The sequence below is a fragment of the Panthera tigris genome, chromosome D2 (assembly GCF_018350195.1).
Source record: "Panthera tigris isolate Pti1 chromosome D2, P.tigris_Pti1_mat1.1, whole genome shotgun sequence".
NCBI classification, from domain to species: Eukaryota; Metazoa; Chordata; class Mammalia; order Carnivora; family Felidae; genus Panthera; species Panthera tigris.
Window position 1 is genome coordinate 42,262,202 of NC_056670.1, and position 25,588 is coordinate 42,287,789.

A 25,588-nucleotide genomic window follows, 5' to 3' on the forward strand; every position below is an offset into this window, starting at 1 on the left:
ATCTTTGTTCCAAGATGTGACATGTAGAAATACATGTTTTAAGGCCCGTTTTAGACATGTTGACTTGGAAACTCTGGGGTGGCAGTGGGGCAGTAATCTTGTTTTAATAAGCCCTTCCAGGTGATTCTGATGCACACCAACATTGGTGAACCACTGCTTTGTTCTCATCTTTTTTACCATCATTAGTTTGGCTTGTTGGTTAACTGAGCATTTTTTATGTTCCATTCTATTTCCCCAGGTGCAATGGATCTTTCTCTGTGTCCTAGAGGTGAGAGGGTTTGCTGCCCCTTCCCCAGCTATTTAAGGTTTTGCTTCATAAGATAGAAGGATGCATAGAAGCCAGTGGGGCTTTGTCCTTGTCCAAGCTTAGCCTCTTATCTCCTGTATGCTTGTGCCATTGAGAGGAGGCTCTCTAATGCCTTGAACAGTAGGTTGAAGCCCTCGAAAGAGAGCTTGCTATTCCAAACTGACATTTTACTCCACATTTGGCTTTTAAGTATCCATGAAAATGTTAGCTTATTACTCCTTATGGTGATCACCTCCTTCTCATATGCTCTGCTAAAAGTGAAACTGTTAAAATGTCTTGTCTCTTCTTGGAGGATCTTAGCCCCCTTTGGAATTTGGGATTATTCCAAATTATTTGGTTGCCTTCTGATGTTGGCTCTCTGATTGGCTCAAGAAAAATTAGGATTTTGAAGATTATCTGGCTGTTCCAGGTTGTTAGGTAGTAGTGACATTCGTTGCAGCTTTCTACAGCCTAAGTGGAAGTGACATTCTGATCTTTATAAATGGAACCACACTATATGTACTCTTAAATATCTGGATTCTTTTGTTTAAAGGATCTTGCTAGATTCATCTGTATTGTTGCATGTAACCAATAGTTAGCTCTTTTAAAAAATTACCATGTTATATTCTATTAGGTCAAAGTTACTACTAAAATTTATTTTTCTACGATATTATTCTTTCAGTACAGCTAAATCTTAACAAAATATTTCATTTTGGGATTTCATTTATTGTCTGCTGTATACTGAACAAGCTTAGGGTTGGGTAATGTGTTCAGGTGTATCAAATTTAGTCTGTACCATATGTGAATTTATAGCGTAGCAATCTGTGTTCATGTTACACCTGTCACTCTTCTCCCTGATACTTGATCGTCTATAGCCCTGTCCTCATTGCCTATTTAATTTAGGAACTTTGCTTGAGCAGGTCCAAAATACTGAAGGATTGCATGCCATGATTTTTCTATACCCAGTGTTTTATAAAATGTCTATGGTTAATTGTTATGCCTACATACTATTTTAAAAGGCAGTGCAACCACTCAGGTGTTAGGCTTGGCCATTATTCAAGCAGCTTGACATCTGTCATCTTTACTTAGCCCTCAGCACCTTAATTGTCGTTTGCATGCCCCACACAGTTGAGTTTTACCGGAACTAAATGATAAAATTTGGAGGGAGAGTTTTGTGGTTTGGCCAAGGGCAACTTCTGGTTTCTCTTTATCTGCCAGTATTCTCCTTGTTCCTTAAATTAAAATTTCACAAAGTAATATGCCTTGAATCTACATTTAATAACATTTAATGTTCCTAAGCCACGGACTAATTTAAAGCCTCTCTTTCACAAATTGTTTTGATACCTATCTGCTTGAGTAAAAAGTTGTAACTGGAGGACAGAAAGGTCAGCTTGATACAATAATGGGACTTTGTGTTGAGCTTGATGTGCTCTTTTTAAAACTATGAACACTCTGGAATAAAGTACTGTTTTAAACCTTTACTTTTGGCTGAAGATGTCAATTTTGTTTATTTAATTGTTGTAATCAAGCCTTGAATCAGATTATGCCACAGATGAAAGCTAAGAGAAACAGGGTGGAAGGGATTTGGGGGAAGTGGTTGAGTAACAAAAGGTAAAAAAAGAAATTAAGATATAGTTATTTGAATGTGAAAGCACATATTAAGAAGTGACTGGTGGGGCACCTGGGTGCTCAGTCGGTAAAGCATCTGACTCTTGATTTTGACTGAGGTCATGATCTCACAGTTTATTGAGTTGGAGCCCTGAATTTGGCTTTGTGCTGAGAGTGTGGAGCATGGTTAGGATTCTATGTCTCCCTCTCTCTCTCTGCCCCTCCCCCACTCATGCTGTCTCTGTCTCTCTCAAAATAAATAAACGAACGTAAAAATTAAAAAAAATGTGGTTATGGGTATGCAGTCATCAGTATTGCTGTTCAGTTCATTGCTCTTGGTCTCGTTAGTAAATTTATGCCTATGTACATCCCCCAAATGCAGGCAGTTCATACCTTCTAACAAGCTATTTGAAAAACTAAAAAAAGAATGTGAGGGGGTGTTTCCTCAGATGATAAGGTAATGGATATGAAAGGAATTTGAAAAAGTGAAAACTTCTAGTGCTCTGTAAAACTTCTCATTTAATTATACAAAGGTTCTTTGTAGTATTTATGCTTCCCTAACCTTAGTATCCAGTCCTTTCCTTCACTCGTGTCCCTAACTCTCAGTAAGCCTCTCAGAATATTTCATACCTTTCCCAGGAAGGCAGTGTTTGTGGACTCTGTAATCAGGTGGACTTGAACCTGATCCTTTTCAGTAGTTTATGAATTTTTAGACAAGTATTTTATTTTAGCCTTTCCGAATCTTGGTTTATCTATTTAAAATGGGAGGAAATCCACAAGTAATGTGCATATTAAATAAGGATAGAGTGGTAAGCAGGATACATACATACATACATACATACATAATCATATGTAAAAGTAAAGTTTGCTTTTTGTCTTCCCTTCCCATCCAATTGTGGATTCCTTTTATTTTATTTATTTATTTTTGTTAAGTTTATTTATTTTGACAGAGAAAGAGTGTGTAGGCAGGGCAGAGAGAAAAGGAGAGAGACCGAATCCCAAGCAGGCTCCACACTGTCAGCATGGAGGCAAATGAGGGGCTCTAACTCAAGAACCGCAAGATCATGACCTGAGATGACATCCAGTCACCTGACAAGTAACCGACTGAGCCACCCAGACGCCCCTTGTTGTGGATTCTTTTTAAAAGCAACAAACAAACCAAAACCAACCCCCCCAAAAAAACTTTGATTTATTAGAAATTTATATGTAGTATAGTCAAATTATGGAAGGAGTCTAAATGTCCATCAATTGATGAATGGATAAAGAAGATGTGGTTTATATATACAATAGAATACTACTTGGCAATGAGAAAGGATGAAATCATGCCATTTGCAGCAATGTGGATGGAACTGAAAGGTATTATGCTAAGTGAAATAAGTTAGTCAGAGAAAGACATATGTTTTCACTCATATGTAGAACTTGAGAAACTTAATAGAAGACCATGGGGGAAGGGAAGGAGAAAAAATAATTTCAAACAGAAAAGGAGGGAAACAAACCGTAAGAGACTCTTAAATACAGAGAACAAACTGAGAGTGGATGGGAGGGCAGGGGAGAGGGGAAAAGGGGTAATGGGCATTGAGGAGGGCACTTGTTGGGATGAGCACTGGGGGTTGTCTGTAAGCAATGAACCACGGGAATCTACCCCCAAAACCTAGAACACACACTGTATGTTAGCCCATTTGGCAATAAATTATATATATATATATATATATATATATATATATATATATATATAGAGAGAGAGAGAGAGAGAGAGAGAGAGAGAGAGGAAATTTATATGTAGTTTTGAAAATTCAGATGTGAAATACTAATAGTGTAAATGTGCTATACTTAAAAAAAAATCATTTTACAGAAATTAAATCAGAAAATCTCAGACATTCCCAGGCCCTATGCCAGGTATTATTTTTAGTTCAGCATTAAATTAAAGCTCACAGACAATATTGAAGTGTTTCAGAGAAGATGATATCATTAGATTTTGTAGCCAACATGTACTTTTTCAAATTGTTATGACTGCATCTTTTAATCACTTAATAGACTGCATATCAGGGAAAGTACATCAGAGGTAGCATAGCTACTAAAATGAGGCAGACTCACAATGTATGTTTTATTTTATTTCATAGTTATACAAGCAAATGTGGAAGAAAATTTCATGAATATTTAAAGATGATAGGTAGCTCATTAACTAATAAAGTGACAATATTCATAATATAGGCAGATATGGAAGCTTTACAGTTGAACTATCAGATTAGTTTATACTGAAACCACAGCCCATGATGATTAATTTTATTTATGTTATAAGCATTTGTGCATTTAGAAATCAAAAATATTTTTGATAGGAATAGTACATTTTTCTGAGTGATGACACCCCAAACACTTTGTAGTAATAGTGCATCTTTCTTGTGGGCTTAACTTATGCCTCTAAGTTATTAATATCCTGGTGTTCTTGGGAGATAATATGCATTACTCTCATTTTAGGCAGTAAAATAGAGGAATAGAGAAGTGAAGGAATAGAATGTGCTGTCCTTAGTCTACTTGTGATAGACAAGGAAATATTAAAGCCTTTCTGATTCACAGACTGACTCACCAGAGGGCAGAATCTTTAATGTGTGTTACTTAGTGATTTGCAAAATGACCCTTATATAGAATATCATTACTAGTTTTCTTAGGGTTATCCTGAATGTGATTGTAGGTGTGGGAGTATGTTTTGTGGTAAAGACTGTTATAAAAAATAATGGCATGGAGGTCGTCTGGAATGGATATTGCCCCTGTCCTTTTTCTGGTCATGTCAGCTACTGTTGTTTGATTATGATAATTTATCATAGAGTCTGAGTTTGACTTCTGAATCTTTTTCAACATATTGCTTGAGGTAGCTCCTACCAGTTAATTACAGGCCCCTAAAACCAAGTTATTTTTCAGTCTTGACTTATCATTTATTAAATTAGCTTGCACTAAGAGATTATGAATGTACTTAAAAAGTTGAGGATCTTTTGGGGGCCCCTGGATGGCTCAGTCAGTTGAGCATCCTACTTCGGCTTGGGTCATGATCTCGCGGTTGGCGGGTTCGAGCCCCGCGTCGGGCTCTGTGCTGACAGCTCAGAGCCTGTAGCCTGCTTCAGATTCTGTGTCTCCCTCTCTCTGCCTCTCCCCTGCTTGGGCTCTGTCTGTCTCTCTCTCTCTTAAAAATAAATAAAATGTAAAAAAAAAAAAAAAAAGTTGAGGATCTTTCAAATTTGTGGTTCCCAAAGTATATAACTCTTAACAGGTTTACTTTCTTATGGGTCAAATAGACATGCACCACGCAATTAGACAGACTAATTGGACAGACTCAACTATATTATCGGTGCAAAGGGAATAGAGAAGGATGTAAAATCAGTTTTAACTGGAAAGGTTTCTGGGTGTTAGGGATTTTGAACTTTGAGTGTGGGGCCTTCAAGGTGATCTTTACAATAGCAAAGGCAAAGAAGGTAGAAAATAAGGGATAGATTTTGGGGAATGACCAACAATGTACCTTTGGCTAAAATGTACAGTACTGCAAAGATAGTGTAGAACCAAATAGAGAAGCTTGATCTCTATAGTGGATTTTGGGTTTTATTTTGTTGTTCCTGTGCCATGCATAATTTTTAATCGGAATGATATCAGATCTGTGCTTTAAGAGAGTAACTGTTGATAGTTTGGATGTGAAGTGAGATGGGAGACTTAATAATATAGAAGCCTTTGTAGCAATATAGAAAGAGATAATGAGGGTAAGAACTGGGAATTGTGAGTTTAGAATAGATTTTTAAAGATAAAGTTGACAAGTGAAATATTAAATTGAGGTTGAGGTCTGGTGAAATTGAAATGGTATTTATGAAGAAGTTACATTTGTTGAATAAAAAAATCCTTTATTTTTATCCAAACATCTTTTATTTTTATGTTTTTAAGTATATTTTATATAATATTAAACTTAATTTTGAACACATTTTTAGTTAGATTAACTATTAATCTGTTTTGGTATTGAATAAATTGTTTTTATTTATTTATTTTAATTTTTTTTTAACGTTTATTTTTGAGACAGAGAGAGAGAAAGCATGAACGGGGGAGGATCAGAGATAGGGAGACACAGAATCTGAAACAGGCTCCAGGCTCTGAGCTGTCAGCACAGAATCTGACGCGGGGCTCAAACTCACGGACCGCGAGATCATGACCTGAGCCGAAGTCGGCCGCTTAACCGACTGAGCCACCCAGGCGCCCCAATTGTTTTTTATTTTTAAGATGCAGTTTTTTAGTTAAAACTTTTTAAATTACAAAAATATGGGCATGTTTAAAATATTTAAATAAGAATTTAAAGGTAAAAAGAAATCTTCATGTTACCTAATTCTCTCTTCCCTAATGGTGACCACTATTAATAGGTTCTGTGTCTCCCTCTCTCTCTGCCCCTCCCTGTTCATGCTCTGTCTCTCTCTGTCTCAAAAATAAATAAACGTTTAAATAAATAAATAAATAAATAAATACATATGTGCACATACAACTTTATGTGATTTCTATCATGTTATTTTTATAAAAGTGGGATCCAATATACAGTTTCTTAACGTAGCAAAAATTAGTGTGTTCATTTACATGTCCCAAGCTGTCATCTGTCTGCAGCATACAATAACAAGAATCAAAGGCATAAAAACTTGAAATTATGCTTAGTAATAAATGTTTTAGCATTCTGTCTTCCTTAGAAATGATCTAGGGAGCCAATGATTATTCATTAGTTAATTTAATTTAGTATTAGTCTAAGGTTTTAACTTATCTTTAAAGTTCTTGAAAATTATCTGTAATCTAACACTATATAACATAATTACTGTTGCTATAAAAAGATTTGTCAGAATCACTCAATTTAAACACAGATTTGTATTTTCATAAATGTTGTATGAGTAAGAATGGTTTATTTGATCACTAAGTTTATGTGTTTCATTAAAGTTACTTTACTTGAATAAAAATATATGCTTATGTTACCTTTAATACTGATAAAAAAATCAGAAAATAGACTTGTTTTATTAAAACAAGTTTTGTTTTGCCAGATACTTACCTTAGTTATGTGAACTTCGTTCTTAAAACCTTTCTGAATTTCTGTACAAATAATTTTTAAAAGTGTAACATATTTAAAATATTTGAAGATCAATTTTCGTAGTTTTTGAGAGTTTTGGTCTTGTTCAATTTATATAAATGCATATTTATCTCTATAAGCTAATCAGAACAGTGCCGCTTATAATCTAATTTATTAATACCCTGCAAGGGTAGGAAAGTAATATGTACTTGGAATGAGAGGTAAATAACCTACCTGAGTTATAGTAGATACACAGGCAGTGAGAGAGTTTTTATCGTTTCCAATTCTACAGTTTTAGCTGTGGCTACAGAGTTAACACAAACATAAAACCTGACTGTCCATGTACCATAGAGTGATTGTCCTTTCTGGTCAGCATGAAATTCTTAATTGACTTGAGCTCAGAAGAGTAAGCAGAAGAGATAAATGAATAAATGACTAATGAATCAAATTCTCCTTTTTCTTTCACCCAACACAGAATAATAGGTCTATGTCAACCATCAGGGATCAGTAAATGGCAGTCCATGACATCAAACTCTCAATTGTTACAAAGTGTTTTTTTTTTCTGCCTGCATTCCTGGAGAATTGTTTCTTTGTCCTCGATGCTTTATTAACTTAATCTAGATATGTACTTAGATCTATGGTTGATTTTATTTTTCCTTCTGTTCTGTGGATTTTTTTTCTCCTTTATTTTAGGGATATTTTCTGTTATGTCTACTTGCTTTTTCTCTTCTATTTAGTTATTCTACTTCAGGGATACTAATTATCTTTCTGTTCAATCTCTGCCTTACATCTTCTATCTAAGTGCTTTGATACTTTTGTCTTTTTTTCTCCTGACTACTCAGGTTATTTTAAGATTTTTCTCCTTGCCAATTAGTTTGATTTTCAGTCTTTGGTTCTTTACTTCTTAATTGATTTCCTTAGCTCTATAGCTTCTTTTCAACTTACCTATTTTGCCTTTTTATCTTTGAATTCTTGTTTTATTAAATGTGTGTTCTTATTAAGTTGTTCTCTGTTACAAAGAACTCACTGGGGATTTTCTTATTTCCTTGTTACATTTTTCTTCTTTCTGGATTCTTCCTTTGTCTGTTTGCTATAGCTGTTATTTGTTTCTCTCCTTCCTTCTACTCCCTTGTTTATGTAGTTGTGTGGCCACTTCTTTTTGTCTCTCTAGGTAAAGACTTGACTAGCTAGATCAAGACTTTGTATTTGCTCTGATATAACATAGGTGAATTCCCACTGATGCCTTTGTCACTTGAACTGTGACTTTGTCTCCTTTTTTTACTGCACCCCTTCAGTACACTTTTGGAGCAGTTGTATGTTGTTCTCTGTCTGCTTCTCTGTGGTTGAAGGGCGTAAGGTGGTGTTGTGGAGAGAACTTTTCTGGTGCCCCAGGCTCCTCTGTCTCCTTAAGTGTTCTGTACTGGTCTCACTCCATCCTGCTGAGGGTGTAATATAATTTTAGGGGCTTCAGATCCTTCCTTCAAATCAGATTAGTGCCTTGGAAGTTGATGGGTTCTGGTGCCACTGGGCCTCAGCTGGGGTTTCAGAGCTTCTGTGCTGAAGATGTTTTCCTGGACTTTTCTAGGGACTGTCAAACCAGATATTTCTATCCAAACTGGAGGATGTTTATTAAAACTTTGAAGTTTTAGCATCTCACCTATTTTTCCCATTGATGCTTTCAGGCAGTGTCATCAGGCTAGGAACCAGACCACATTGTGCAGAAATCTTTTTCTGGCTAGCACTTTTTAAAGTTTAGAGGCACTTAGTTTTAAATAATTTTTGTTTGACTGCAGCTAGCTGGTGGGTTTTTGGGTAAAAATTATACATACATACACGTATATATATTCTTTCTCTTTTATTAGTTATGGGAGATGGGAAGTTCTATAATTTTGCTTTACCCTACCATCTTTACTTGAAAATCTGTATGATTTCCTTAATATTTGCTTTCGACATGATTAATAATACAGATGTACTTTAGAAACTCTTAATTTTTAAGGTATAGGGGTGGGTTGGAATAAATTTTTTTAATTAAAAAATAAAACAAATTAAAGACAGTGTTGTAAGATAATTTTAAAAACCATCAGAGACCCTAGGCATGTGTTTTTCTTTTATTCACATTCTATGCTTGTGTATGCTTTTACAGATTTTTATATAATCACAGAGTATCTAGTGAGCAGTAAGCATATAGCATATTATATTTCTGCAAATGTTAGGGTAAACACTTTAATTTTTATCTCATCTTTGTAATCTCATCATGTGGCAATGATATGTCATACCTTATTAAACAGTTCCTCAAATAAAGGACACTAGTTGTTTTTAGTTATATGCCCTTTTATGTACATTGAACCTTTGTGAGTTTGTTTTGTGTTACCTTTAAAATAAATTTGGGAGGTTGAGATTAGTGGACTAATTAACTTTATTAAATCATACTTTTAACCGTGGCACTACCTGTGCAGACCGTTTATATTACTAGTTGCTTAAAATTATAGCTGATAGCTCCACCCTTAATGTCAGACTTTTTTGTATGCTATTGTATTCTTTTCCTACATCCTACCATGATCTTATTAAAAAAAATTTTTTTTTATGTTTTTATTTATTTTTGAGACAGAGACAGAGCATGCGCAAGGGAAGGGCAGAGAGAGAGGGAGACACAGATTCGGAAGAAGGCTCCAGGCTCTGAGCTGTCAGCACAGAGCCCGATGCAGGGCTCAAGCTCACGGACTGTGAGATCATGACCTGAGCTGAAGTCGGATGCTTAACCGACTGAGCCACCCAGGCGCCCCTAAATTTTTTTTTTTAACATTTATTTGTTTTTGAGACAGAGAGAGACAGAGCATGAATGGGGGAGGGTCAGAGAGAGGGAGACACAGAATCCAAAACAGGCTCCAGGCTCTGAGCTGTCAGCACAGAGCCCGACACGGGGCTCGAACTCACGGACCGCGAGATCATGACCTGAGCCGAAGTCGGACGCTCAACCGACTGAGCCACCCAGACGCCCCACTAAATTTTTTTTTAATATTTATTTTTGAGAGAGAGAGAGACAGAGTGTGAGTGGGGGAGGGGTACAGAGAGAGGGAGACACAGAATCCGAAACAGGATCCAGGCTCTGAGCTGTCAACACAGAGCCCGGCGTGGGGCTCGAGCTCACGGACTGTGAGATCATGACCTGAACTGAAGTCTGATGCCAATTGACTGTGTCACCCAGGCGCCCCATCCTACCATGATTTTAGTTAATGAATTTTAAAAATGTATTCCAGTTTTTATAAGATCACGTATGCTTTAAAAATTAACAAAATCATGGGGCGCCTGATGGCTCAGTTGGTTAAGTGTCTGACTCTTGATTTCAGCTCAGGTCATGATCTCACAGTTGGTGAGCCTGCTCCCTGCATCGGGCTCTGCACTGAGAGTGCAGAGCCTGTTTGGGATTCTCTCTCTCCTCTCTCTGCCCCTCCCCTGCTCTCTCTGTCTCTTAATCTCTCTCTCTCTCTCTCTCTCTCTCTCAAGATAAAAAAAAAAAAAAAATGAACAAAATCACATTTTCTTATTTTTGTAATAATTCCATTTTTATTCATGATTTTATCTATTTGGGTCATCTCCCTTTTCTTTTTGAGAAGCCTGGCTAGAGGTTTATCAATTTTGCTTAGTTTTTCAAAAAACCAACTCTTGGTTTCATTGATCTGCTACAGTTTTTTTAGATTCTGTATTGTTTATTTTTGCTCTGATCTTTATTATTTCTCTTCTTCTGCTAGGTTTGGGGTGTCTTTGCTATTCTGATTCTAGTTCCTTTAGGTATGCTGTTAGATTTTGTATTTGGGACTTTTCTTGTTTCTTGAGATAGGCCTGGATTGCCATGTATTTTCCTCTCAGGACTGCCTTCGCTGCATCCCAAAGCATTTGGATTGTTGTATTTTCATTTTCATTTGTTTCCATATATTTTTAAATTTCTTCTCTAATTGCCTGGTTGACCCATTCATTCTTTAGTAGGGTGTTCTTTAAGGCTTTTGGAGGTTTTCCAGACTTTTTCCTGTGGTTAATTTCAAGCTTCATAGCATTGTGGTCTGAAAGTGTGCATGGTATGATCTCAGTTCTTTTATACTTATTAAGGGCTGTTTTGTGACCCAGTATGTGATCTGTCTTGGAAAATGTTCCATGTGCACTTGAGAAGAAAGTGTATTCTGTTGCTTTGGGATGCAGAGTTCTAAGTATATCTGTCAAGTCCATCTGATCCAATGTATCATTCAGGGCCCTTGTTTCTTTATTGATCCTGTGTCTAGATGATCTATCCGTTGTTGTAAGTGGAGTATTAAAGTCCCCTGCAATTACCACATTCTTATCAATAGGGTTGCTTATGTGATTAATGTTTGTGATTAATTTGTTTTATATGTTTGGGGGCTCCCGTATTCGGTGCATAGACATTTATAATTGTTAGCTCTTCCTGATGGATAGACCCTGTAATTATTATATAATGCCCTTCTTCATCTCTTGTTACAGCCTTTAATTTAAAGTCTAGTTTGTCTGATATAAGTATGGCTACTCCAGCTTTCTTTTGACTTCCAGTAGCATGATAGATAGTTCTCCATCCCCTCACTTCCAATCTGAAGGTGTCCTCAGGTCTAAAACGAGTCTCTTGTAGACAGCAAATAGATGGATCTTGTTTTTTTATCCATTCTGACATTTTCTTATTTTTAAAGGCGATAATATTGTCCAAAGTGAAAAAATAATTTGGATTGAAATTGGAAGGTGTGCTATAGAAGTATTTATTTTTTTAAAAACACAGTCAACATCGGTAGTCTAATTTTATTATTTCTGGATTTTGCTATCACTATGCATAGCCCAAGTTTATAAAAGTGTTTATAAAAATGTTCTTTGCTTTCTCCTAACATTAATTTATTAATTTAATTAGTGCATTCAATATTTATAAAGAATTTTTTAGGAATCATAAGTAGCTTTTGTGCTTTGATAATTTAATTGTCTAAGAATATATATTCTTATTATGTAATACCCCATGTAATTGTGCTTATTTAGGAATGTTTAATCTATTTTTTTTGTCTCCTCAGATTCTGTCAAATTTTAAGAACAAATGCACCTTATAGCTCATGGAAGAAAAAACACAAATCAAGTCATTTTTGGGTTCCAAGTTGCCAAAGTATGGAACAAAATCTGTGAGAAGTACACTACAGCCAATGCCCAGTGGGACACCTGTTAATTTATTGGGAACTTCCAAGAGTGGCAACGTCAAAAGTTACATCAAAAATAATGGCTCTGATTGCCCATCATCCCATTCATTTAATTGGAGAACGACAACTAAATATCAGCTTAGTGCACAAAGTGCTGAAGAGCGTAATAGTACTCAAACTTCACATGATAAAGTGATTGATCCTGAAAAACATGTACCTACTCAAGTAATGTTTGATAAAAATGGGATAAAGGGAGGCTTGAAAAGTATTTCTTTACTTACATCAAAGTTAGCAAAGCCATCCACTATGTTTGTGTCATCTACAGAGGAGTTAAACCAAAAGTCTTTGTCTGGACCATCCAGTTTGGGTAAATTCACCAAAGGCACATTATTAGGAAGGACTTCATATTCTTCAATCAATGCTCCAAAATCGCAGTTGAATGGACTGTATGGAAACCGTTCATCTGGTAGCATACAAAGGCCTAGAGCAAACTCCTGTGCCACCAGAAGCACTTCTGGAGAAGGCTTAGCACAATCCCTAGACAATATTAAATCTCTTACTTGTGAAAAAATGGTAAGGTCACAAAGTTTTTCACATTCCATTCAAAACTCATTCCTTCCACCTTCATCTATAACCAGATCACATTCCTTCAATAGAGCTGCAGATCTTACAAAGCCTTATCAGAACCAACAGCTACCCATTAGAGTGCCTCTGAGGTCCAGTATGCTAACAAGAAATTCCCGGCAGTCAGAAGTACTCAATGGGAATGATCATTTAGGGTATGGATTTAATAGGCCTTATGCTGCTGGTGGAAAGAAGCTGGCTTTACCAAATGGCCCAGGTGTAACATCCACGTTGGGTTATAGGATGGTTCATCCCTCTCTACTGAAATCTAGCCGACCTCCATTTTCTGGGACTATCACAGTTGATGGTAATAAAAATTCACCTGCTGATACATGTGTAGAGGAAAGTGCTGCACTTATGGCTAAGGACAGAGCTACTAGTAAAGACCAAGAACTAATTGAAAATGATAGTTACAGAACAGAAAATGACCAGACCATGAAGCATGATACTAAAATTAGATACCTGAGTGATGATGTGGATGATATTTCTTTGTCTTCTTTGTCGTCTTCTGATAAAAATGATTTAAGTGAAGACTTTAGTGATGATTTTATAGATATAGAAGACTCCAACAGAACTAGAATAACTCCAGAGGAAATTTCTCTCAAAGAAGAAAAGCATGAAAACGTACCACCGAAGGATATATTTGATTCCCCAAAGGAAAATGAAAAAAGTAAAACTGATGAGTGGATAGATATAAGTGTCTCTGGTAAATATTAATATCCTTAAATTTGTTTGGTTTCTCCTAGATAATATAACTGAACTTAGGATTAGCTTTTGAATAATTCCAGGATACTGTCAGTTTCATGGAGGGATGGATCTAGATAAAATTGGGGCAGGGCAGCATTTATCTTCCTTGTGACTTTTGCTTCTGGTCCTATTTTTCACTATTTAAAACAATGTCAATAAAAACACTCTTCCCCTAATGTATCTTACCTTTTTCTTCATTGACTGTCATGCACAGACATGTCCTGCGTGTCATGCAACTTTTCTTACTTGCTTCAAAGTTTTTTCTTTTTCCCCACTTCCCTCAACAGTGGCATGCCATTTTAAACCATCTCTTCCTTTACAGTAATAGATCCTATTTGTTTAGAGTAAAGCTATACCAAAGGGTAAATGAGCTAATGTTTTAATATAGGTTATGTCCAATGTAATGCATATTTTTATCCTTGGAAATTTTCATTTTTTTAAAGGAGGACTTAGATTTCTTGTTTAGCAAAATATTATTGTTATACTTTCAGAGGAGCTTTATTTAATTTTTTAACCGAAGAAAGTGAGATTAGCACCTGTTAAACATTTCTGCTTGTACTTGGTTATACTGGCACTGAAAGTCTGGAGAAAATGTATCTCTGCCCTGTGTAAATGTATCTCTGCCCTGTGTAAAATGTATCTCTGCCTCTGACCTGAATAAAGAGCAAACTGAAGGGATTGGGGATAGATTTGTGATCTGGTCAAGGGCCTGGGCCATGCCTAAAGATAGGCATAAACCCTTGCCTATTTGAGGGTCTTCTAGTTAGAAGTGATTGCCAGAACAAGTATTTCCCTTACAAGGAGGCAACCCTGAACTTGAATGATATATACTTAGTAAGGAGTTTCCTGGCCAGTGTGTAAAAGTAAATATCTTAGGAAATAGTAAAAGAAATGAGGCTTTATTTATAATTCTAGAAATGTTGGAGAAGTGAAAGATGGCTCAATGAATTTTCTTCATGTGTATTGGGAAACATTTCAGTAAGTTATTTAAGATTTTGCCTCCTGATTTTTTTGTTTTTTAGAACTTAGAAAATTCTATAGTTACTGATACCTTTTTGCCAACTTTTTTGTTATAACGAATTATTAGAGCTTATATTTTTAGAACCTGAGAAATATATTTTTGTGAATTAATAACTTTTTTTCTTTCTCTTTTAAAAAATCAATTGAAGACAGGAGTGAATGTACAAAACATACTTCTGGGAATAACTTGATTTCACCAGATACAGATTACAGAGCTGGTTCTTCATTTGAGCTCTCTCCATCTGATAGCTCTGATGGAACATACATGTGGGATGAAGAGGGCTTGGAGCCCATTGGAAATGTACATCCAGTTGGGAGCTATGAGTCCTCGGAAATGAACAGCATAGTATGTATGGATTTATATATCCTTTTGAAAGATTTTCTTTACCTTACTATGTAAAGACTTGTAATACTGACTAGATTTTTTTAAGTTTATGAATTAGCTCTCCTAGTTTAAGAAAATGAAATTTGTATCTGTTAAGAGCCTATGAAACATCTGACCTTAATACATAATAAAGCATATATTTGTGTCACATGACAATTAAGTTAAATATACTCTCATACATATTTGTAATATATACACATATATAGGTAGATAGATATACTGTATTCAGGTTAAGCTAAGCTACTGGTTCTCAAAGTCAGGGAGGAAGGCAGTGTCTGGTCTGGAGCTAATTTTGGTGGTTATGTTGAGGGGTGCTACTGACAAATAGTGGGTAGATGCCAGGAATGCTGCTTAATGTCCTAAAGTGGCATAAGACAACACCCACAGCAAAGGGTTATTCATCCCAAGATGTCAGTAGTGCCACTGTTGAGAAATCCTGGACTAGGCTATGCTGAGGTAACATTTAAGTGCCAACTCAGTGGCTTAACCTAATAAAAGCTTATTTTTTTTACTATTTCAAAGTCTTTCGTAGGTCTGGAAAACTCTATAGGGTAACTGTCTTCAGTGTTTTAAGCTGCTTTCGTCTTCATCATCACCAAAAGAAGGTGGCTTCACCATCTCCTTTTGAGGCCACATGTTTTGACTGGTATAGAGGAAGAGTGCTGCTGGTCTGATAAATGCAATTACTTGCCTTGGCCTGCAGATGGCACATGGTACTTTCACACACAACCTGTTGATCCTGACTAATTTTAGGTACTAACTCCGCAGAAGTGTAATTTTCCTGTGTGCCTGGAAGGCAAGGGAACCAGATTTGAGGGAGCACTAGAAGACCTACCATATATTTTTATGTGTGTATTTTAAGAGACATTGCAAGTAATGTGGCTCATATGCTGTAGGAGTAAAGTGTGGTTTGTGTGGTTGCAATGATTCACTGTAATTATTCATTATATAAAATGATTTTACAGTAGTTGTATGGGAAACTTGGTAGTCTTTTGGATATATTAAGTTCCAAGTGGATTTCAGGCAGTGTAATTTTCAGCACTGTCGTAAACCTGTGACTTCGGAAAAACAAAAATTGTTACCAGAGGCTTGTTAAATTGCACATAGGGAGGACACACATTTTAATATAGAGAGAGTATCTCTATCTCACTAGATAAAGGAAACTTAGAAAAGATTACAGGGGCACCTGGGTGGCTCAGTCAGTTAAGCATCTGACTCTTGGTTTGGGCTAAGGTCATGATCTCACAGTTTGTGGGATCAAGACCCGTGTCCAGCTCTGTGCTGACTACATAGAGCCTGCTTGGGATTCTGTCTTTCCTCTCTCCCTTGATCATTCCCCGCATGTGCGCACGCTCTGGCATGTGCTGTCTCTCTCTCTCTCTCAAAATAGATAAATGAACATTAAAAGAAAAGAAAAGATTACAGTTTGGGCCGCATGTGCTTTCTTACAAGGACTTTTTAAAGCGAATATGATCAAAATGGGGATAAAAATTGTTTCCAGCAGATGGCAGCAATAATCCACTTTAGTACCGGACATTTTTTAGAGATTCTCACTATTTTCAGTTAACTGTTCCTGTAACTTAATGATGAAATAGTCTCTAAAAGAGTTCAGAATGCACTTGAATTGACCATTCGTCTTTAAGTTCATAAATCTTCTTCTGATCTAAAAGGAAAAAAGTCTGAGATAGTTTGGAGGATTGATGGCAAATGTTGAAACAGTGTTAAGATCTCGTTGTGACAGTGGATTTACCATTTTTGTTCCAAAATTCTATCAATTTTTTGCTTTTTATATTTTTAATGTATTTTGTTAGGTGTGTACTTGTTCAGAATTGTTTTCTTTGTGAAATAGGACTTAAAGTCATAATTTAGTGATCTTCTCTATTACTCATGCTTTTTGTCTTAAAGCCTTCCCCCCCCCCCCAGATATTGTATATTATATCAGTTTTATTTATGTATTTTTCATCCTTTTACCATGAACCTTTTTGATACATAGCAAATAAGTTATAATTTTTTTTTTAAATTACAATATCTCTTTTTCTTTTAACCGGTGAATTTAATCTTTTTATGTTTGTAGTTATTGATATACTTGGACTTCATTCTGCCATCTGAAACTTTTTCTTTTTCTCCTTTTTTCCCCTAAAATAGTTCAAATAAATATTTATAACTTAATCCGCAAGGAGCTTTAACATATTCTCATTTTTCTTGGTCTCCCCATCCCTCTCATCTAAGCCCATGTCCTTCCCTCCCACCGATTCCCCAACCACCATCATGGTTGTTCCTTACAAGTGTTCATTCCAGTCTAGGTCGAGACAAGGAACTCTATACATATTGGCTTTTTAAAAAGTATTTTATTTCATTGTTAGAAATGGCACCACTTTTAAAATTTTATTTTCTAAGTTTTTGTTGTATGTGCAAATATACTTAATTTTTGTATTTTGAGCTGTTTTTCCAGTGATCTTGGTGAATTCACTTATTTTAATAATTTGCCTATGGATGTTTTTGAAATTTCTACATATACTATGCAGTCATAACCATTTGCACAGTCTCCATCTCCCATCCTCCCCTTTATTGCACTTGTTAGGACCTCCAACATAATGTCGAGCTGAAATGGTGATAGAATTTCAGCAAAGTTTTAATAGTCCACCATTAAAATTTCTGTGTGTGTGGGTGTATATGTGTATGGGGGGATGATTATAGATATCTTTAATCAGATTAAGGAAGTTCCCTTCTATTTCATTTACTGATTTTTTTTGTGAGTAGATGCTAATTTTTCTCTTCATCTATTAAAATGATAAAAATATTTTCCTGTTATATGTTATATATTTTCTGTTGGTGTAATAGATTACATTTCTTGATTTGCAAATATTACATTTCTTGATTTTGAATATTGATATTCAAATATTTTCTTTCCATTCCAGGAATAAATTCACTTGGTTATGATGTGTTATTATTTTAAATGTTGTTGGACTTGACATTCTAATAGTTTATTTATATTTTTTTGCATTTATGTTTATGAGCAAGATGGCTTTATTTTTCTTTAGTTTTCTTTTCACATGTGGTATCTGGGTTGTGCTAGCTTCATGAATGAGTTGAGAAGTCTTTCCTGTTTTTTTGCCCTTTCAGGGAATTTATGTATAATTGATGTTACCTCTTTCTTAAATGTCTACAATTCACCAAATGAAGCCTTTTGGACCTGGAGTTTTCTTTGTGAGGGTTTTTTAATGACATATAATGTTTTTGGTTTTTTGTTTTTTTTTTTAAGTAGGCTTCATTCCTAGGACCAAGCCCAGTGCAGGGCTTGAACTCACCATCCCGAGATCAAGGCCTGAGCTGAGATCAAGAGTCCGATGCTTAACTTACTGAGCCACCCAGGTGTCCCAGAAATGTACATATAAATCTTAATGAGCATATCTACTTAAAACATTTTATCTGCTGAGGCGTCTGGGTGGCTCGGTAGGTTAAGTGTCCGACTCTTGGTCTCAGCTCAGGTCTTGATCTCAGGGTGGTGAGTTCAAGCCCTGCGTTGGGCTCCAGGCTGGGCACGAAGCCTACTTAAAGGAAAGAAAAAAAAAGGATTTGTATGTATATTTCTTCTTGTGTTGCTTTTTGAGAATTTGTCTATTTTGTCTAAGTTGTCATTTATTGGTGAAAGTTACTCAAGATTATCTTATCTTTTAACATCTTTACAGTCTTATAGTGATGTCTACTCTTTCATTCCTGATATTGGTAATTGGTGTTTCCTCTCTTTTTGTTCATTTCAAAGAGCAAAATTTGGGTTTTCCCGATTTCTCTCTTTTGTTTACTTTTTTTCCTGTTTTACTGATTTTTAGGTCATATCTTTCTTTCCTTCCTTCCATGTTTAAAAAAAAATTTTTTTTATGTTTTATTTATTTTTGAGAGCAAGAGAGACAGAGCATGAGCGGGGGAGGGGCATAGAGAGAGGGAGACACAGGATCCAAAACAGGCTCCAGGTTCTGAGCCATCAGCACAGAGTCTGATGTGGGGCTCAAACTCACCGTGAGATCATGACCTGAGCCAAAGTTGGACACTTAACCAACGGAGCCACCCAGGCACCCCAATTTTATTTCTTTTTTTCACCCAAAATTCTTAACATGGAAATTAGAGCATTGATTTTCAGCCTTTGTTTTACTATTATTATATACATTGATTTTCTTAAAAAAATTTTTTTTTTAACGTTTATTTATTATTGAGAGACAGAGAGAGACAGAGCATGAGCATGGGAGGAGCAGAGAGAGGGGAGAGAGCCTGAAGCAGGCTCCTGACTCTGAGCTGGCAGCAACAGAGCCCGAACGTGGGGCTCAAACTCACAAATCGTGAGATTATGACCTGAGCCGAAGTCGGACGCCCAACTGACTGAGCCACCCAGGCACCCCTATGCATTGGTTTTTATAAAGAGAACGCCTTATTATATAGTAAATAATGCATTGAATAGCACCTTAATAGTAAATATAATAGCAAGTTTCTTCTAATGTGCCTTGCTTTAAAACAGTGAATTCTGAAGCACTTGGGTGGCTCAGTTGGTTGAGCATCTGCCTGGATTTCAGCTCAGGTCATGATCTCATGGTTTGTGAGTTCAAGCCCCACGTCAGGTTCTGCACTGGTAGTGCAGAGCCTGCTTGGGATTCTCTCTCTTCTCTCCCTTTCTCTCTGCCCCTCCCCCACTGTGTGCACATGTGCTTTCTCAAATAAATATTAAAAAAAACCAATGAATTCTAAGTCATGTTATATAGGCCATCTTATTTTTTCTTTCCTTTTTTTTAATCTTTAATACATTTGTGTATTTGTGAACAATAAATAATATTGTTTTTTATGTGTTTTTACAACTTATGTAAGTGATACATGATGGTCTGCAACTTTTTTTCCCCTTAGTTTTATGTTTTTGTGATACATGTGTATTATAAGTGTAAGTTAATTCATTTTTACTGCCATATAATATGTATAATATGCTGTATAATATGTCTTAAATATACTAATTTTTTTCTCTCTGTTCCCTTGCTATTGAACATTTGAGCTATTCCTCACTAAATAATAATAATAATAATAATAATAATAATATTTAAATAGTGCAGCAGCAAACATTCTTACTCATGTCTCTGATCATATATGTTAGGGTTTCTTTAGGATATAAACCTTAAAAATAACATTACTGGATCAGAGCATATATGGATCTTCAACTTTATTAGATGCTGCCAAATATCTTCCTAAAATGGTTTTGTCAATTTATCCTTCCCATCAATGAAGAAAGATTTCTATTGTTCCTCATATTCACCGCACTTGCTATTATCTGACTAAAATTTTAGCCAGTCTGGTGAGTATGGAAGTGTATGTCATGTAATTTGCATTTATATTATTATTTATCATTTTTCCCATATATTTCCTGGCTGTTTGGTTTCATTTTATGTGAATTACTTAGTTACTTTGCTGATTTTTCTGTTGTGTTCCTTTGTCTTGTTCTTATTGATAAAGGAAATTTTATGTTGTCTGACTTTAATTCTTAAATGTATCAGTGTCTCAGCCAGTGGCTTTTAACTTTGTTTTTTGTGCCTTTTACTATTTCTAGTTTTAAATTTTCATGAAATTGAATTTAGCAGTTCTTTCTTTATGGTTTTTACCGTGCCTCTGTGTGTGTGTGTGTGTGTGTGTGTGTGTGTGTGTGTGTCTTTGTGTAAGACATTCTTTCCCATCCTAGGACCATACGGGTATTTTGCATATTGAGAGGCAATATAGCACAGTGATTAAGAGCCAGGGCTCTGGAACAAGCTAAATTAAAAATCTCATTTCTGTCATGTATTAGCTGTGGATCCTTGGATTCTCTATGTTCACTCCTTTTTTTATAAAATGGAGATAATAATAGTACCTACCTCTCAGGCTGATTTTAGGAACGACATGCCTAAATAGTGTAGTAGCCATGTGATACTGGTAGTTGAGTATTTTGAGTATCATCTCTGACTGTCTCATGTGGTTGCTGTAAACATTAAATAAGGTCATACATATACTTAGTGCAAGGAATATAGCAAGAGCTCAGTACATGTTAGCTATTTATTATTTTATTATCTTCTAGTTATTTTAATTGTTCCACATTTAAGACTTTGCTCCATTTGAAGTTGGTATGAGGCATAATAATTTATCCTTATTAATGCATCTTCATAATATACTTGGGGTACTGTGGAGAAAAAGGTTGATGGGGCTCCTGGGTGGCTCAGTCAGTTAAGCGTCCAACTCTTGGTTTTGACTCAGGTCATGATCTCAGGGTTCTTGAGTTCAAGCCTCACCTTGGGCTCTGCACTTACAGCATGGAGCCTGCTTCGGATCTTCTGTTTCCCTTGCTCTGCCCCTCCCCAACTCATTCCCCTCTCTCTCTCTGTCTCCCTCTCCCTCTCTCTCTCTCAAATAAATGTTAAAAAAAAAAGTTGGGGGGGGGTTAACATTGTAGCCCTAATACTGCCTATCCTTAGAAAGGCAGGCTGTTTCCTCAAACAGTTTCCTACAGTGATAAAAATCTTTCCCTAAATAAAAGTGGCTCATTGTACCTGAAGTGTTTGTACAAATAATGTAGTTTATACTGGACACTTGCTTTTGTTCAGAGATTCTGGAGTTGTATACATGCTGGGCAGAGGACGCCCATGTGACCAACTCCCAATTTAAATCACCTCATTTCTTAGGAACATTCATAATAGACAACACATTTATTTATTTATTTATTTATTTATTTATTTATTTATTTATTTATTTAAGTTTATTTATTTGAAAGAAAGACAAGCAGGGGAGGGACAAGATGGGGAGGGGGAGAGGGAGAGAATCCCAAGCAAGCTCTACACTGCCACACAGAGCTGAACTCTCGTGAGTTCTCAAACTCATGAACCAAGAGATCATGACCTGAGCCAAAACCAAGAGTTAGATGCTTAACCAACTGAGCCACCCAGACACCCCTAGACAACTCTTTTAATTTGTTGTCATAACTTTTGGGCATTGAGAAATTAAGCACATCCTGTGTGACTGCACTGGGAGAGGACTTTTTCCTTCAACTTTGCCCCATGTTTGCTTCTTTTGCATTGCATCCTTTTTCTAGAACACATCTTAGCTGTGAATATGATTATATGCTATGTCCTGTGAATCCTCATGAATTATCTAACCTGGGGGTGGTATTGAGGACTCCGACACAGCTACTGATTCAAAGTTATCTTTGTTCACTGAATGACCATATATATGTATATATATATATATATTTTTTTTTGAAGTATAATTAGTATAGTGTTATAGTAGTTTCAGGTGTGCAATATGATGGTTCAGCAATTCCATACATTACTCAGTGCTCATCAAGGTAACTGTACTCTTAATTCCCTTTATCTGTTTTACCCATTCCCCTACCCATCCTTCCTCTGGCAACCACCAATTTGTTCTTGTATTGAAGAGTCTGTTTTTTTAATTTGTCTCTTTTTTTCTTTGTTCATTCATTTATTTTGTTTCTTAAATATCACATGAGTGAAACCATATGGTATTTGTCTTTCTCTGACTTATTTCACTTAGCACTATACCCACTAGTTCCATCCATGTTGTTGCAAATGGCAAGTCTTCATTCTTTTTTATGGCTACTATATATTATATCTTAATCCATTCATCTATGGATGGACACTAGGGTTGCTTCCATATCTTGACTGTTGTAAATAGGTAAGTTTGTATTGTTTTAAGCTATTAAACTTTGTGGCAATTTGTTACAACAAGAACAAACTAATACACCTATATATTTATAAATGTGTTTTTCATTAAAGTCAATCTGATTACAAAACAACAATAAAAGTCAGAATGCCTAACATCCTTAATGAGACTCTTTTAAAGAATAATAATTATGTAGTTCTTCTTGCTATAAATGCACAACAAAGATGGTATTATATGTGCTATATTTTTTCCAAATAAATAATATTTTCCCTCTTTCAAACAGTTTTCCAGTAGGTGCCTCTTGAATCTTTAGGATTGAACTGATCTCACATTCTTATAAATCCTTCCAACATAAGATGCTGCACTTTCCTCATTGATTATAATTAATTTCACTGACCATTGTGATAATATAATTCACATTTCCTAAAAATCGGACTAGTTCACATCAAACTTTGAAATTAGCCACTGTTTGAAAAATGAAGCTTTTAGCTCTTTGGGTACTTCTAGACCCAAGCATCCATATTAATCATATAAAATAATACATATCCCATAAAATTTACTACAAAAAGAAGGATTTTGGGAGGCACCTGGGTGACTCAAGTCAGCTAAGCGTCCAGCTTCAACTCAGGTCATGATCTCACAGTTCAGGAGTTCAAGCCCTATGTTGGCCTCTGCACTGGCACTGTGGAGCCTGCTTTGGATTCTTCATCTCCCTCTCTCTCTGCCCCTCCCCCACTTGTTCTCTCTCTTTCTTTCTCTCTCTGTCTCAAAAATTTAAAAAGAAGCATTTGTCATGATTTTTATGAAGTTTTTGTCATTCACTTTGATAATACAGCAGATACATGTACAGGTCTGGGGATGTTTATACCACACCTATATTATTAAGATTAAGATGTCCAAGAAAGCATCTTCCTTCAAATTGGCAGGTAGAATTGGGGTGGAGGAGTGAGGCATGAGGAGTCAGAGACTCTGCAAGGTAACAAAGGCACACATAAGGAGGGACAGTGAACATGGGGAATTAGAACCCAGTAATATGAAAAGAGCATCCATGCACAGGTTGGCCTAGCATACCAGTCTTACTGAAGAATGCCTTTCTTGAAAATCAAAACATTCAGATTAATTGCTTCTCCTCTTGTCTCTGCATAGACTAGAAGAATGAAAGGGGAAAGGCTAATATATGGTTGGATCGTTAATTTGTTCAGCATGTGTTTTAAATTTCCATTCTGTGCTTCTGAACTCTAATTACTGAGAAATATATATGAGTAAAGAGATAGTTGCTGCCTGAGCAAAAACTCATGATCCAGATTAAGAGAGGAGATATACTTAATTCTGACCGTTAAAGGAGTATTCCATGTTTGCTTTCAACTAATACATGCTAACCCATTTTGAGTTCAGAGTTTGGGGACATTGGTATGGCATTTCAACAAAAGCTTCTTTATGAGTTTAAAATGAAAAGAGAAGAGTTTTATTTTTTTGCATTTGTTTAATTTCTGCCTCCTGTTTCTTTGGGATATAGTATTAGGGGCCAGCAAGCTGTAGCCTGCAGGCTGCCAGTGTGTTTTTGTCCATAAAGCTTTATTGGAACACAACCATGCCCTTTATGTATAGTCTTTGGCTGCTTTCATGCTGCTGTGGCAGGAATGAATAGTTGCAACAGAGACTGTATTTGCCCACAAACTAAAATATTTACTATTTCGTCGTTAAAAAAAGTTTGCTGACTCTTGCATTAGAATACTACAAATAATTTTAAAGGTTCAGAAATTAATTTTTCAAGCTAAATGTAAGTCTGTGTAAACTCTTAGGCATTCACTTTTCTTTTTGTTCTCATTCGTAGTACCATTTTTTTCTCTGGCCACCAGTCATCTATGAATCCATTCAGTATATTTGACTGACTGTTATGTGCAAGATATTGAGGATACATTGATCAAGGCAGCTACAGCTTTTGTTTTAGTGGTGTTTGTGTTTTAATTAGGCAGATGTCATTGAAATATTTAGCGAACTCATTAACTATCTTCAGGTAATAAGAGGGGAAAGTGCTGCAGAGGAGAATTACTAAGTATGAAAGTATGTTATTGGAAAACCTGGTCTAGTGTGGGTGTTAGGTAAGGCATTTTTTGGAAATGATATTTGAGCTAAGTTGTCCTAGGGTAAAAAGGGTATAATAGTTGCAAGAATGTTATGTGTTTTAGTAAACAGCATATGGGAAGGCCTTAAGGCAGGAAGGGATTATGGAATATTTGAGGAACCAAGAGAAGGCTAGTATAGCTTGAGCAGTGACACAGAAGGGTGGAGTGGCAGGAGAGGAGGCTGTGAGTATAGAGCTTTTATAGAGTTCAGAGGATTTGGATGTTTGTCCTAAAAATTGAAAGGGAATTGTTGGAGGATTTTAAGCCTGAAAGGGACATTACTCAATTTACATTTACATTAAAAAAGTGCTCTGTATGGGGGTGCCTTGGTGGCTCAGTTGGTTGAGCGATTTCAGCTTAGGTCATGAACTCATGGTTCATGGGTTTGAGCCCGGAGTCAGGTTCTGGGCTAACAGCTCAGAGCCTGGAGCCAGCTTCGGATTCTGTGTCTCCCTCTCTCTCTCTGCCCCTCCCCAGCTTGCGCATGTGTGTGCGCACGCTCTCTCTCTCAATAATAAAAAAAAAGTTGCAAAAAATTAAAAAAGAAGGCTCTGTATAAAGATTGAATTAGAAAGGAACAAGGCAAGATGCTGGAAGCTACTACTGTTTCCTGAAGGATGCTAGTGGCTTGGGCTAAAGTGGTGGCAGAGTGAAGATTAGAGGTGTGGGTGATTTTGAAAACAGGTTTAGAGGGTACACTTGGCAAAATTCCATTACTTGCTGACTGTAGAGAAGTCAGGTGTCACCTCCTTACTATTAGAAGCTATGACTGAGGAGTGCCTGGGTGGCTCAGTCAGTTAAGCTTCTGACATTGGCTCAGGTCATGATCTGATGGTTCATGGGTTGAGCCCTGCATCAGTCTCTGTG

At 36.2% G+C, this 25,588-nt stretch overlaps 1 protein-coding gene across 3 annotated transcripts in view; it reads left to right on the plus strand.

Annotated features, from left to right (window-relative positions):
* The window catches only part of CCSER2 (coiled-coil serine rich protein 2), a 189,099-nt gene that overhangs the window by 41,624 nt on the left and 121,887 nt on the right, over positions 1–25,588 (plus strand). For all 3 annotated transcript variants that reach the window (XM_042960155.1, XM_042960154.1, XM_042960153.1), the window contains exons 2-3: positions 12,023–13,472; positions 14,683–14,879. In XM_042960155.1, the coding sequence (XP_042816089.1) occupies positions 12,062–13,472; positions 14,683–14,879 (1,608 nt within the window). In that variant the 5' untranslated portion in view covers positions 12,023–12,061. The remainder of the gene's footprint in view (positions 1–12,022; positions 13,473–14,682; positions 14,880–25,588) is intronic.